Source organism: Ahaetulla prasina, chromosome 7, assembly GCF_028640845.1.
Source record: "Ahaetulla prasina isolate Xishuangbanna chromosome 7, ASM2864084v1, whole genome shotgun sequence".
NCBI classification, from domain to species: domain Eukaryota; kingdom Metazoa; phylum Chordata; class Lepidosauria; order Squamata; family Colubridae; genus Ahaetulla; species Ahaetulla prasina.
In genome coordinates, this window is record NC_080545.1 from 49,438,954 (window position 1) to 49,454,319 (window position 15,366).

At 36.6% G+C, this 15,366-nt stretch overlaps 1 protein-coding gene across 1 annotated transcript in view; it reads left to right on the forward strand.

Moving 5' to 3' along the window:
- Positions 1 to 15,366, forward strand: part of CNOT2 (CCR4-NOT transcription complex subunit 2) — a 64,392-nt gene that overhangs the window by 41,017 nt on the left and 8,009 nt on the right. Inside the window, 6 exon segments of the mRNA XM_058191524.1 lie at positions 4,302 to 4,381; positions 7,161 to 7,286; positions 9,029 to 9,153; positions 11,082 to 11,202; positions 11,294 to 11,450; positions 14,398 to 14,459. Coding sequence (XP_058047507.1) covers positions 4,302 to 4,381; positions 7,161 to 7,286; positions 9,029 to 9,153; positions 11,082 to 11,202; positions 11,294 to 11,450; positions 14,398 to 14,459 — 671 coding nt within the window.

The following is a 15,366-nucleotide window of genomic DNA, read 5'->3' on the forward strand; positions in this document are numbered from 1 at the left end:
GAAGTGGAGCATATTTCAAAATGTACATCAGGCAGGTAAATTGTGTTTTGCTATGGTTTTTTCATCACTAGAATGATATAATATCCTTAGTTCTGAGCAAAACTCTTCATGTCTTACAAATTAATCTTCTTTCCAAAATTATTTGCTATGTCATATGTGACTTCTGAAGCCTGTTTTGGATTAGATTCTCTATTTCATTACATTTTTCCAATCCGAGCTTAAAAGATTGTGGGGGGGGAAAGCAAATATTAAATAGAAATTCATGGTCTAATTTTTCTTCTTTTAGATCCCTTAAGTAAAAGGCAGATTTTTCCCATCATTATATTAACTCAATGTATCAGTCTTGGTTACTTGTTGACTGACAATAGCAACTATTAACACTTGTTTAGGAAAATATCTATATCAAATACAATGTTTCTAAGAAACAAGTAATGGAGTTAGAGTTACTCCTGTTTCTAATACTTTTCCCCTGGAGTCTCTATTTTCAGTTAAATGATTAAATTAATATTTGTGTTGCATCTGATCTATTATGGACAACATATTAATAAGCATATACTCTAATATTCATGGCTAAGTCCTTTCTCAAGCGTAGGTGGTACAAATAAACCCAGTAGTATATTTTTCTTGAATTGTTCTTTTATATAAAAAAGAAAGGGCTAAATGGGAAAAAACCAGTTGGTGACAGCAAGAAACAGGAAGAAAGACAAAGTAGAAATAGCACTTTGCTTATGAATTATGAGATGTGATATTAAGGAAGTATCTTTATTGTTTGTAAACCATGTAAAGAGTGTGCCACACAAGATGATATGTACTGTTGTAACTTCTGGAAGAAGTTTTGGATTTCTTTGATTCTGAAAAGTTCATGCTTTACATATCTTCAGAGCTGCATTTTACTTACAATTCTGTTTTGTAACAGGTACTATCAGCCCAACATGTTTTATGATAACAGTTTGTTTCAAACAGTAGCCTTGGAACACACAGTGTTAATTTTTAAATGTGTTATATTCAATTCAGTTTATATTTCTTAGCATCTTTTGGTCATTAACATAACAATGTGCAGCTATGTCCTGTTAAAGGTTGCAGTAGTGAGGTTATAATTCCTGGATAGCATTTATGGGCTGACTCTTCCATTGGGCTCCTATCTGTGTTTGGGATATAATCATTGAGAGTTCATAGATGGGTTATCAGCCTATTTATTTCCAGTTTAGAAAACAGAATTTAATTGCCAATTGGAGTCAGTAACTCACTTCCTATTTTAGCCAGAGTGTTTATTCACAAATGAGAAGCAGTTGTACCAACCATATGACAACCATTTATTGCTAGTTGGCTGTATTATCAAGCCAAGCTGTTCTTTTACGTTATGTTTAAACTGATCCATTGAGGAGGAGTGAACATATAAAAAACAGCCAATACGAATGACAAGCTAGTTTTGTATATTTTTTCTTTTTTTATATATAAAATTTTTTATTTCCATTTTCCAACATCATATTTATGTACAATCTGTTATCCATCATTAATCATTAATTTTTATTTATTGCTAATTCGGGCCTGCCCGACTGCCACTTCCTTTCTTCACAACCTCCCTCTACCCTCTACTACTTTCCCCTCCTTCATCTCCTTCACTTTACTACTTCCTCTCCTCCTCCTCCACTCCTCCCTTCTTCCACGCTTTCTAACCTTCTTATTCCCCTCCTCCTTCTCAACTCTTTCCTACCTACTTTCTTCCCTCCTCCTACTCCTCTCTCCCTTTCTTTCTGAAATGGCAGTCGGGCAGCCCCAATATCATTTCAAATTTTAATTTCATATCTTCAGTCATTATTGTACATTAACAACCAATCCATGTATCATTTCCCCCCCTTCCCCCTTCCCCCCCCCCCAGACTTCCCAGAGCAAATACCAGGTATTATGACCAACAATCACAAGCTAAAGTATACAAAATATACATAAACTCCCACCCCTCTCTAAAACTTTAAATCCCCTCACAATAAAAATAAAGAGATAAGAAAGAATAAGGAAAAAAAAAAAAAGGAACAATACCAATACAATTTTCCCTTCACATATTACTACTTCTTACAGTCCATTTTTAAAATTAGTCCATCTTCTCAAATTCAAATTTTCTCCACTTGTATATTCCTTCAAATTTCATAAGTCCATTTCTTAAATTACAGTCCATCTTCTTGAGTTCAAATTTTCATCACTTATATATTTCTTTAATTGTCATAACATTTAATGTCCGATCTTCCATTACTCCATCAGTCAAATATCATTACGAATAAAGTCTCAGATACAATATTTCCAATTTAACTTCATAACTTTTACTGTTTATAAACGTATCAATTAAAACGAATAATCATTTAAGTTACATCCACAATATAACAGTAAACAATTAACATCATTACATCCACAACATTATCTAAATTCATAAATTTTACTTTCCATCCTTCACAATTAAATAATATCATCCCATAGGTTTATACCTTACAAATAACAAATAACAAAAATCCTATAATTTATATCCTAAACAAATCAATTCTAGAAATTAACCATAATCATCATATTCACATCTTAAACATTCCTCCCCTCTCCTATTCTATTTTCCGTCTCCAAACCAGTTAACTTAGCATCTAACAACAAAGGATTCCCATTCTTTAAAACATTAATATAGAAATGTCTTGCTTTCGTAACTGTACTAAGAAAATACTTTCTACCTCTAAAATTCACTGACAAACCCATTGGAACTTCCCATCTAAAATATATCTGATGTTTCTTAAACTTATCCACTAAAAAAGCAAATTCTCTTCTCTTTCTTAACATTTTAGGAGGCATTTCCTTCATCCTTTTTATATCTTGTCTCAATATTTGAAATTTATTTTTATAAAAGGCTTGCAAGATTTCAAACCTAACCTTTTTAGTTGTAAAATAAATAACCACATCCCTCGGTAATCTATTTTGTCTTGCCCACCAAGAATTAACACGATAAATTCTTTCAATATTAATCTCAAAGTCTTCTGGCTCCACACCCTTTATCTGAGCAAAAGCTTGCAAAAGCTTTAAATTTAAAAATCTCTTTTAAATTTTCCTTCCTACTTTCCCTCAACCCCCTCACCCTTATAGCATATTCCATTAATCTATATTGTAATATTACTCTTTCTTCATCTGCCCTATCTACCTTTGCCTTTATATCTTCCATCTTATTATCTAAGTTCCAATTGTTTTGATTCTTTTGAATTTCCTCTATTTTCCTTTGCAACTCTAAATTAGCTTTATTAACTTCTTCCAAACTATCCTCCATCTGAATACAAGACCTTAATATTTGTGAAATTGCATCCTTTATCATTTTCATTTCCCTCTTCTGCTCTTCCACCACTTCCTTAAAATCCAACATCTCTTTCTCTATTTCATCAAATTTTTGATCTATTTCTGAAAAATGAGTCTCCAGAAACTCCTGTAAAAAATTTCTTAATTCCTCTTTGATTTCTTCTTTTAATTTTCGTATCTGAACTGAAGAAATTTCAAAATTTTTAGTGGCTTTTGGTACTATTTGCTTAAAAGCCATTTTTAAAAATATATAACCTACCCAGTAACAGAGGACAAAAAGGGGTTAAAAAGGAAAGATTCAAAAAACTTTTCTTCTAAATCATTATAATCCCAAAGAAGAAGAAAAAATATAAACCATAAAATTCTCATTTCTTCCATTTAGTCAGTATCTTCTTGTATATCTCCTAGTTCCACACAAGCATTTCCTTAACTTTCGTTTCCAATACACAAATCGCCATTTGTTTGCATTCCACAAAATGCCATTTGCTTTCTTCTCTCCTATCCTCGCAACAAATATATCCTCTATTAGGGGCTTGCAGTCTTCTTACAAACAAATGCTAGAACTCCAGTTTCTGCTCTGTTCGCGTTACAATCCATCACAAATCAATTTCTGCCGTGGAGATTGGACGCTACGTTTTTTCCTGACAAAAGGCAGATGCCCTCCAAGTCTGGAGCTTCTTTCAGGTTTTGGAAGGAGCACTCCCCTCAAGCCTCCAGAAACTTTTCTGGGGCTTCTCTGGGTGGCTCAACTTCAGCCTGAATGCTCATCTCCCTCTTTGCCCGAGGAAGAGATTTACAAGCTGTCGGACAGCTGATTTACGCTATGGGGCTAGCAGTCTAAAAAAGACTGCCATCAACGAAGCGGAGCCAAACTGGAAGTCAGTTTTGTACATTTTTTTCATCTGCATGTCAAATTAAGGTGATCTATATTTATTTAGAGGATTATATGTAAACTTTCTTTTTTCTGTTTTTGTTTATGTTAGCATGTCTGGATTTGGAATGAATAGGAATCAGGCATTTGGAATGAATAACTCTTTATCAAGTAATATTTTTAATGGAACAGGTAAGCCTATTTTAAATCCTCATTCTTTAGAGTTTCATTTGGAAGCTTATTGTGTGTGTATTTTATGTTACTTTCCCAGTATTTGTATAGATATTCATGGTTTTCAGTAGACTTCATTTTCATAAGCGAAAGAGGTGATTCTGCCAGTTTTTCCATACCCCCTTATATCCTTTGCCCTCCAGTTTTAATTATGAACCAAATCCACTAATTCATATGTTGTCATAGATGTATAATATCCGCAAAACTGAACAAAGCAGAATGTAACAGTTCTGGAATCACAGGCTTTTTGTATTTATTTATTAGATATATATATATATTGCCCAACTCATTTGATCATGTTATTGGGCAGTATACAATAAAAAAAAAAACCCAAAGGCAAATTCAAATTACAATTAAATCTACAATATAAGCAAAAAAAGTACCGTATATACTCGAGTATAAGCCGAGTTTTTCAGCACGTTTTTTGTGCTGAAAAACGTCCCCTCGGCTTATACTCGAGTATATACGGCTTATACTCGAGTTTTTTTTCTTCTTCTTTTTTTCACATTATACCGGATGGCGCAAACTTGGCGGGCTTTTGCATTAGCGCGGGGAAGCCCGCCGGTGCAGTGAGAGGGCGGGGCGGGGGAGCCGCCAGCCTTCTCGGCTGAGGGAGGGAGGGTTTCCCCGACCGGTAGCTGCCTCATTTCCCACCCTCGGCTTATACTCGAGTCCCCAGTTTACCCCAGTTTTTTGGGGTAAAATTGGGGACCTCGGCTTATACTCGGATCGGCTTATATTCGAGTATATACGGTATCTGCTTAATCCCAGCCAGTAGATATTCTCACACTACTTGGAAACAGAAAAGCCTAGGGTGAATATCTTGTAGTTTTTGGATCACAAGTATTTGTTGGTTTTCATAGATTTGGAAAGGATAATTGAGGTCATTTATTTCTATGCCCTGCTCAATCTAGGATCTGCTAAAGTCTTTTGGACAGATGCTTATCCTGCCTCCAGTGAGGAGTACATGCCACTTCTTGAGGCAGCTATTCCACTGGTTCATAGTTCCTACTGCCAGGAAATTTCTCGTAATATCTAACCTGACTCTCCTTTCCTGTACTTTCAAGTCATTGATTCAGATCTTGTCTGAATATGGGATAATAGATTTCCTCTTTAGGAACCTGAAGACTGCTATTATGTACTTCAGTCTTCTCTTCTGTGGGTTAAACATGCACAGTTTTTTAACTGTTTCTCATAGGGCTTGGTGCTTTCATCATCTTATTGTCCTCTGATGCACTCCCATGTATCAGTCTTTTTTAAAAAAACTGTGATGCCCAGAACTATGCAAAATACAGTAGTGTGGAAAAGTTACTTTCTCTGATCTGGACTATATGCTCTTGTTAATATGTTCCAAAATAGCATTTACCTTTTCAGCAACACTTCATCACACAGCTGGCTTATATAATATATCTATTAGATCTTTTTCACATGAACTTTTCCATCTTATAGTTTTGTGCCTTTCTCAGATGCAAGTTTTTACACATTTTCCTGTTAAATTTCATCCTGTTTATTTCTGATCCAGTGTTCAAACCTATTTGATCTTCTCTTTCTCTTCTAAAGTATTAACTATTCATCCTAGTTTTGTGATATCAGAAATTTTGATCATCATTCCGTCAATTTCATCTAGGTTATTAAAAATGTTGAAAAGCACATTGTCTAGCAGAGAGCGCATTTGATACTACACTCCAATCTAATATAGATGGCCAATGAAGGCCTAATTTCCCTTCTGAAAGTAGACACATAAAATATGAGCTTCTGCCTTTTGTCCATCATCCATCACCAATTTTATCTCTTTCTGCTCACAGCAGACCTTATTTTGCCTTTTTGTTTCTGATGTACACCTCACCCCCTCCAAAAAGCCTTTTTGTTGTTTGAAATATTTCTTTGCGAGCCTCAGCTCATTCTGCACTGTAGCCTTTCTGAAACATACCCTACAGTTTCTGCTGACTGCCTTGTATTCTTTCTTACTACCATTCCTTTCACTTTGTATCCATATCCCTTTTTCTTTTTAACATTTAGACAGTAAATGTATCCACATGTTCTCTTAAGATGTCTCCAGTTTTTCCTTCTGGTACGAATTGTTTATAATTGTGCCTTCGGTACCTTGTTTAGTAGGATTTCCCATTCTTTCCAGACACTTTTCTCCTCAGGATTTCAAGCCTGATCCCTCCTACCTTCCGTCTGAATTCAAGAAATCCAGTATACAAGTCTGACTCTTCTCTATTCCTCCTCCCCCTGATATCATGAACTCAAGGATAACATGGCCATTTTCTCTCAAGGTTCCTGTCACCTTCACTTCTTCAATTCCTCCCTGTTGGTAAGGATTATGTCTGGGATATCATACCCGTTTGTTCTTTCTACCATCTTCTGACAAGTGAAGTTGGCAGCAAGATAAGATAGGGATTTCTTGGACCACTGACTCTTGGCATAGATAGATTTCCAGCAGCTAGAAACATATTTGAACTCTCCTGATTTTAGTATCATGTGCATGATACTGCATAAGGCTAATACTTACCTTTTAAGCTTGTTTCTTTTAGAGGGCTAAATCACTACTTGCTCTTTCCTTCTCTCTCTACCCCTTGTCTTCTTTCTCCCAAGCTACAGGTATCGTAACTTGGAAGAAATGGAATATAATTATCATTAAGTTTCTACAGAATTGTCTATTTATGATATGTATGCATGGTTCTCCAAATACATTATTGGACATTTATAAACTTGAAAACAACGTATTTTCTTTTAGATGGCAGTGAAAATGTTACAGGACTGGATCTTTCAGATTTTCCAGCACTAGCGGACAGAAATAGAAGGGAAGGAAGTGGAAATCCAACTCCATTAATAAACCCTCTAGCTGGAAGGGCACCCTATGGTGAGTGTGAATCTGGTGTCTTTGCAGCATTGATCATATGATATCTTAGGCATTAATAACAGCTTTTGCTAAACTTCAACTTTGGCCTCATGTTATTATTATTGAATCTGTCTTTTGCCTGAGAAATGAAGGTCCCTAAAAGAAAATTGTCTGTAGGTTATTTAGCTGCCACCCCGAAACCTGTTTGCTGTTAGTAAATGCATAGAATTGAGTGGAATTTTGAACACACAAGTATAAAATGGTGTGAGTTTATTTTAGTATCTTTGCCCCATCATCTTTTCTCACAATTGTCTATAACCCAATTATTTATTTGGTTCATACAGTTTCCCATCTCATATGTATGACTCGGGGTCATAAAATATATCAAAGATAAAACATACAGTTGCCTGAGAATCATAAAAATCTTTCCAACACAACCAGTACACTCTGTCATATATCGGATACTTAAGGGTTGAACATAAAACCAGATCTTCAGGGCCTTACAAAAGGCCATTAGGGTGGAGGCCAACTTAATCTCATAAGGAATGATGTTTCAGAGGTCAGATCCCATGGCATAAAAGGATCTTCAAGATCTTGTTGTCTGATACTCCTTGGGCGATGGTTCTTACAGCATGTCTCTCCTGCCTGAATATAGGACACATAGAAATGAGTGAGAAGATGTGGTTCTGTAAGTAACACTCCCCCAAACATGTGAGGCTTTAAAGGTAGTCACCAGCACCTTTAAAGATGACACCAGCACCTAGAAAACTAATTTGGTGTAGTAGTTAAGGCACAAGACTAGAAACCACCTTAGGCCCAAAGCCAGCTGAGTGACTTTGAAGGTATCACTTTCTCTCAACCCAAGGAAAGAGGCAATGGCAAAGCAAAAGATTTCCTTGCAAAACAAATAAATAAATAAATGCAGGGACCCATCAGAAAGGCAATAGGAGGCAAATCTAGATGTCCTAGTTATCATGGTATACTTATATTGAGTAGTGGTGATAAATGTAGGAGCCCAGAATAGATCTTATTGTACAATAAGTCTACAATAAGATCTTATTGTAATGCATATGAAATACTAAAAGGTTTTTTTAAAAAATAAGTTTTTCTTGTTCTCCACAAGGAAGAGTAACAGAAGGCAAAGATTTAGAATCAAGACAAGCTAATTTCAGAATAAGAAAGGATTCCTTCACACAATCCTCTGAACTTACAAAGGTTCAGCATAGGGGACTGGGACAATATAGCCATTTTGTCCAGCTCTACCTTGTGTATCCCATGTGTGTGCATAAACTATACCTTTGGTCTTAGATATAATTAGTTTTAGTAGTTCAACCATACATTTTCTTCTTACAGTCTTATATTTTCATTTAGTTACTGTAAATCATTAGTACAATTTGGAATATTACAAATGATTTGAGTATATTGTAGTAATATAACAAAACAATTTTGAAAAATAATTAACTGCTAGTGCTTTTTAAAATCTAATTTACACATTTACATTAATTGTATATTTTTGTTTAAAAATCTTGTTAGCTTCATTATAATGTTTTTGACTTTAAAAAAATCAAAAACTGAATAGTCAATTGTACAGTTTTATTTACTCAATTTATGTCTCTTTAATTTTCAAATATTTTAAGGTTCACTTTCAACATGAAAATTAAAATCCATAATAATAAAATAGTGCAAATAACTTGAAATAAAATGAAAATGAAAACTATTACAATTTAAATAATTCAGTGTGGTGTATTTATCTCCCAATGTAGTTGGGATGGTAACAAAACCAGCAAATGAGCAAACCCAGGACTTTTCAATACACAATGAAGATTTTCCAGCATTACCAGGCTCCAACTACAAAGATCCAACATCAAGTAATGATGACAGTAAACCTGTAAGTTTGCCATAATTTAAAGAAAAAATAATTCATGCATGCACATACACACATATGTATGTATGTATTTATATGTTTAAGAAGGCAGTTAAATCATGGGTAAAAGCCTTTTAGCCATAAAAGCTGGCTGGATGACTTTGGGCCACTGACGCTGTCTCAGCCCAACCTACCTCAGAGGATTGTTGTGCAGAAAATGGGAAGAGGAAGGTGTATTGGACTTGTTTGCCACCTTGAGTTATTTGTAAAAATGATGGGGAAGGAAGGAAGGAAGGAAAGATGGAAGAGAAAAGAAAGAAAGAAAGAAAGAAAGAGAGAGAGAGAGATAAGAAAGAAAGAAGGAAAGAGAGAGAGACAGAAAGAAAGAAAGCAGTCCCTGCCCAACCATATCAAATAACAGAAGTAATTAGCAAAGTTGGGGATAACATTCTTCAAATTGCAGTGCTGTATTTGTTAATGGAAATTTGCCCAATTTCCATTTGCTTCACTTCTGGTTAAAGTGAAACAGTCAGATAGAATAGAATAGAATAGAATAGAATAGAATAGAATAGAATAGAATAGAATAGAATAGAACGACTAGCCTTGTGGTGCAACCAAAACAATCTGGAACTGAACACACTCAAAACCGTAGAAATGGTGGTAGACTTTAGGAAAAACCCTTCCATACTTCCACCTCTCACAATACTTGACAACACAGTATCAACAGTAGAAACCTTCAAATTTCTGGGTTCTATCATATCGCAAGATCTCAAATGGACAGCTAACATCAAAAACATCATTAAAAAAGGACAACAAAGAATGTTCTTTCTGCGCCAACTCAGTAAGCTCAAACTGCCCAAGGAGCTGCTGATCCAATTCTACAGAGGAATTATTGAGTCTATCATTTGCACCTCTATAACTGTCTGGTTCGGTTCTGCAACCCAACAAGAAAAACACAGACTTCAGAGGATAATTAGAACTGCAGAATAAATAATTGCTACCAACTTGCCTTCCATTGAGGACCTGTATACTGCACGAATCAAGAAGAGGGCCGTGAAAATATTTGCAGATCCCTCGCATCCTGGACATAAACTGTTTCAACTCCTACCCTCAAAACGACGCTATAGAGCACTGCACACCAGAACAACTAGACACAAGAACAGTTTTTTCCCGAAGGCCATCACTCTGCTAAACAAATAATTCCCTCAACACTGTCAGACTATTTACTGAATCTGCACTACTATTAATCGTTTCATAGTTCCCATCCCCAATCTCTTTCCACTTATGACTGTATGACTATAACTTGTTGCTGGCAATCCTTATGATTTATATTGATATATTGATCATCAATTGTGTTGTAAATGTTGTACCTTGATGAACGTATCTTTTCTTTTATGTACACTGAGAGCATATGCACCAAGACAAATTCCTTGTGTGTCCAATCACACTTGGCCAATAAAATTCTATTCTATTCTATTCTATATAAGCCATATAAACCTAAAGTCTTTGGAGTCCTCAATCATACTTAAGAATTTGAAGGGGTTAATCATAGTCTCTGTCTGTTTGGCATGTCTACCTTATATAGGTAGACATGGCTTTGCAGAGAACCTAGGTTAGAAACCTATACATCAAATGGCTGAACACATTTCCCTGAACAGAACTTGGGAGGACTGAAGTTTAATTTATTGTCATTAAAACCATTAGTAATTCCAGACATTATTATCTATTGTCACCCTTGAATTGTACACAATGGACAAGCTGTTTATTACTAACAATGTATTGATACATGGATGATCTCACTTCATAAGTCTATATAAATATACAAATATAAGAGAAGAAAGAAATTCCTGGAGGATGCTATTTTGTAAACACTAATTAAGTTAGCTGGTCATGGTGTTGTTGTTTTTTACAATTTTTATATTGATTTTTTTCCCTTTATATCTCTTTAACAGAATTTGAATACATCAGGCAAAACATCATCTAGTGCAGATGGTCCAAAATTTCCTGGAGATAAAAGTTCAACAACGCAAAACAATAACCAGCAGAAAAAGGGGATTCAGGTGTTACCTGATGGTATGTTTGCTAAATCTGCTGTTTTTTTTTACAAATGTTTCAGATGACACTGATTCTCTATTAGATAATACTCTGATTTCTGGTTTTCTAGGTCGGGTTACCAACATTCCACAAGGGATGGTGACAGACCAGTTTGGAATGATTGGTTTGTTAACATTCATCAGGGCAGCAGAGACAGACCCTGGCATGGTACATCTTGCATTAGGAAGTGACTTGACAACTTTAGGTCTCAATCTCAATTCTCCCGAGTAAGTGTTTTCAAATTAATATCATTATTTAATGTAAATTACTAGTTATAATTTATTTTTGAATAACCACACTTCCAAACTATTTACGAAGGTAAAGTAAAAATGTAATTATTCTAAAACATGCATTCATGCAATTAGCTTCAGAATGCTAATATGGAATTCAACAAGATTTCAATAAATCAGGGATGATATTCATAAAAAATAATTTAACACATCAGAAAAATCACAAATTTGTGATATATGTCTGCAGCTGTTGACAATATATTCTATGTTTGTTTGTATTGCAGAAAACCTTTATAAAGCCTTACATCTTTCATGTTTAGTTTTAATATTTTTTATTGGTTTACACTGAATTTAATATTATTTATCAGATAACAGTATGAATTGCCTAACCATATTGGTATATGAGGAAAAAAACAGTTACTATACTTAAATAAGCTGTTCTCGAATGGAAAAGTAGTCAGTCTTCTATCATAGTCCTATACAAATAGCAATAGCACTTAGACTTATACACCGCTTCACAGTGCTTTACAGTCCCCTCTAAGAGGTTTATAGAGTCAGCATATTGCCCCCAACAATCTGGGTCCTCATTTTACTGACCTCAGAAAGATGGAGGTTTGAGTCAACCTAGAGATGGTGAGAATCACACTGCTGAATTGCTGGAAGTCAGCAGAATTAGCCTGCAATACTCCATTCTAACCACCGTGGCACCATGATTAAATGCTTAGTTTATCATTTTGAGAGAAGAGTGCTTATACAATCTAATTTACATATAATGGGGACAGTTTGTGTTTCACATGTACTTTCTGAAGTCTCCAACTTTGTGCAATTGATATTCAATGGTTAACTGACCAATAGTGCAAGCTTTCTGCAGGTTGGAGCACAGAGAAGTTAAAAACAAATAGGCCTTTCATTTCTCAAAACTCCAGTAAATTGACGAATTAGGGGAAGATGGGAATTCAACCACAGTAATATTACTTTGCATCTTTATTACATTTTCTGTCATTTTTCAGCCATGTAATTCCTGGTCACAGAAAGGTTGCTAAATCTCCAAAATATAAAATCAAAAGTTTTGGTAGGGAACTTAGAAATAATCTACCTCAACTTTCTACTCAGTGCACTATTTATTTAGTATAGGTGATTTTACAAAGCCAGGAGTCTATTGCATCAGAGACAATAGATGTTCGGTAGCTGATGGGACTTGGAGGCAGATACCAGGGTGTTTGCAGGTCAATGACATCGCCATTGATGTCCCCATTGCCCGGGAGACGCCCAAATGGATGCTCCTCTCTCATCCCCGCATGGGTTCCCATCAAAGTAGTACCTATTCATCTATTCACATTTTTACATGCTTTTGAACTGCTAGCTGGGCAGAAACTGAAACAAGTGGCGGGCGCTAATCCTGCCCTGTAGTATTCAGCTCTTGAACGTGGGTTTGTCAATCATCAAGCCTCTGTTCTAACCACAGAGCCAGCATGTCCCTCTACTCAGTGCAAAACCAATAGTGAAAAAGAAATCACATCATATATGCAACCTTTTTCACTAGCTGGCAACATACTCAGTCAGGAAGTTATTTGTTACATTGCATCTGAGTTGCAATTTTCATCCTGTGGTTCTGGTCATCCTAGCTTTGTATGATATACAAACATGCTAAATATCTTCTCAACTCCCTCATCCAAGTTAATTGATGTAAGAAATGTTGAATAGTACAGGACCCAAGCAATAGCCCTGTAGCACTCTGATGAGACTTTCTTCCAAGTTGAAATAAAACTATTAATGGGCATTTTTTGTGTGTAGTTTCTCAGCCAATTGTGAGTCCAGGAAAAATTATTGTGCTCATATTTTACCACTTTTTATGAATAAAATGAGACTATCAAAGGCTTTGCACGGGTATGGTATGCTTGCACCATTTCTTTGATCCAATTAAGTTTATATCAATTAATAAACACAAATTCATGTTTTAATAGTTATTCCAACATATAGCTCTTGCAAATATTGAAATAATGTTAACTTAGTCACAATCAGAAACTAATATGACATGATTAATGACACACATCAAAAAATAATATGACTAAAGAAAAGTGATAGTTTGTTGATAGTTGTATGTTGGGTGTCAAACTCATGTCACGGCAATGTCACGTGATGTATCGGGACTTTTCCCCCCTTCCCCTTTGCTAAACTGGGCGTAGGCATGGCCAGTGTGTGATTTACTTGGCCTGCGGGCTGGGAGTTGGACACCCCTGTTGTATGTTAATAATTGATTGCTGCAACAATGGAAAAAATGTAATGACAATTAATGACAAAACAGTAACATGGTGAAACATCAACTTAATACACTAATTTTAGGAAGGGAATGTCTATAACGGGGGGCAAATTGGTGGCCTGCAGACCGGATGCGCCATGTGCAGGCCGCATCACCCCAGCTAAGTGAATGGGAAAACTGTCACAAAACATCATGTGAAAGCAACGTGATGCTGCGGGTTTGATACCTGTGATCTATAACATCTCAATTCTTTCAAAGATATAAGAGTCAAATGATGGAAGTACATTTATTAATTAAAAATAAATTATGAATTGTGTTATTTGTGATTATTATGATTGCCAAAAGTTGGTACTATGTTGTATTGGCATAATTGCATAATTTCTTCAATGACAACATTATACCACAATGTAGAATTACATTTAATTGCTTCATCTGGCCTACTTTGGATCTAACAAAGTTATTTGTTATTATCAATAAAGCATTGGTAATATTGATAAGAGAGGTATTTATTGTTTTATCTAATTCTTGGTATTAATCTAGATCCAGATAATATGTTTAAGCTAGATAGTGTGCAAACCAGCCTCTGTTTTTGTATTTGAAGTAACAGCATTTTGAGAAGGAATAATCTTTAGCAATCAAGTATTAATTAAAATTAATTAAGTAATTAATTTTTTTTCTGTACAGAAATCTTTACCCCAAATTTGCATCACCTTGGGCTTCTTCACCCTGTCGACCTCAAGATATAGGTAAGGTTGATCAATTAATACATCTATTTTTAACTTAATATACTCTTACCGTGTTTCCCTGAAAATAATTCTTTTGAACTCCGAAATAAGGGCTTGGCCTGATTATAGGGTATGTGTGTGTCTAATTATTTTGGGGGTGCAGGAGGCGGCAAGTGTGGTCACCTCATGGCTGCTGCTGTGATGTGCTGCTACGACAGCGCAACAAAGCTGCTCGTCAACTGTTCGCCCCTGAGGCTGTGCCTGCGTCTTCCCATCCCTGCGCCTGGCTCTTTGGGAGCCTGCTTGTAAGAAAGCAGCCGCCAGGCATCTCTTGCCACGTGGTGCCCACCGGGCAGCCTGCACACTCACAGCCAGGAATCTGGCAGAGAGAGGCTCCCTCTGCGCACCATCAAGTCCCTCTCCTCCTGCGGGATGTGTGTGTAGTGCGAGTGGCCCAAAGGTACCAAGCCATGCGAGTGCCTGTCCCCACCACTCGTGCTCCTCCCAGGCCTCAGCATGTCGATGTGGGCAAAGCCGTTGAGCACCCAGCTGGAAGCAGAGAAGAGGCTGGTCAGGTCAGATCAGCCGTCTGCTGCTGGGACAGAGAGTCTTCTGGCAACCGGGGCAGAAAGGTGGCGAAGGGAGCCGCAGCCCCGCATGGAGAGTCCACGCATCCACCATCCCAGCACTGAGGATGGGTTCCTCTGTGGTTTCCAAACCCTGCCTGGAAGCTGCTGGAAGCAGAGAAGAGGCTGGTCAGGCCAGCTGCCTGCTGCCGAGGCTTCCGGGAGCCGGGGCAGCCACATGGAGCTGGAACCATAGAGTGGGAAGCGCACTCCCATAGTGATCATTGCCAACAGTTCCAGCTCCATACGTCTGCCCTGGCTCCCGGAAGAGTTGGCAGCAGGTGGCTGGCCTGACTGGCCTC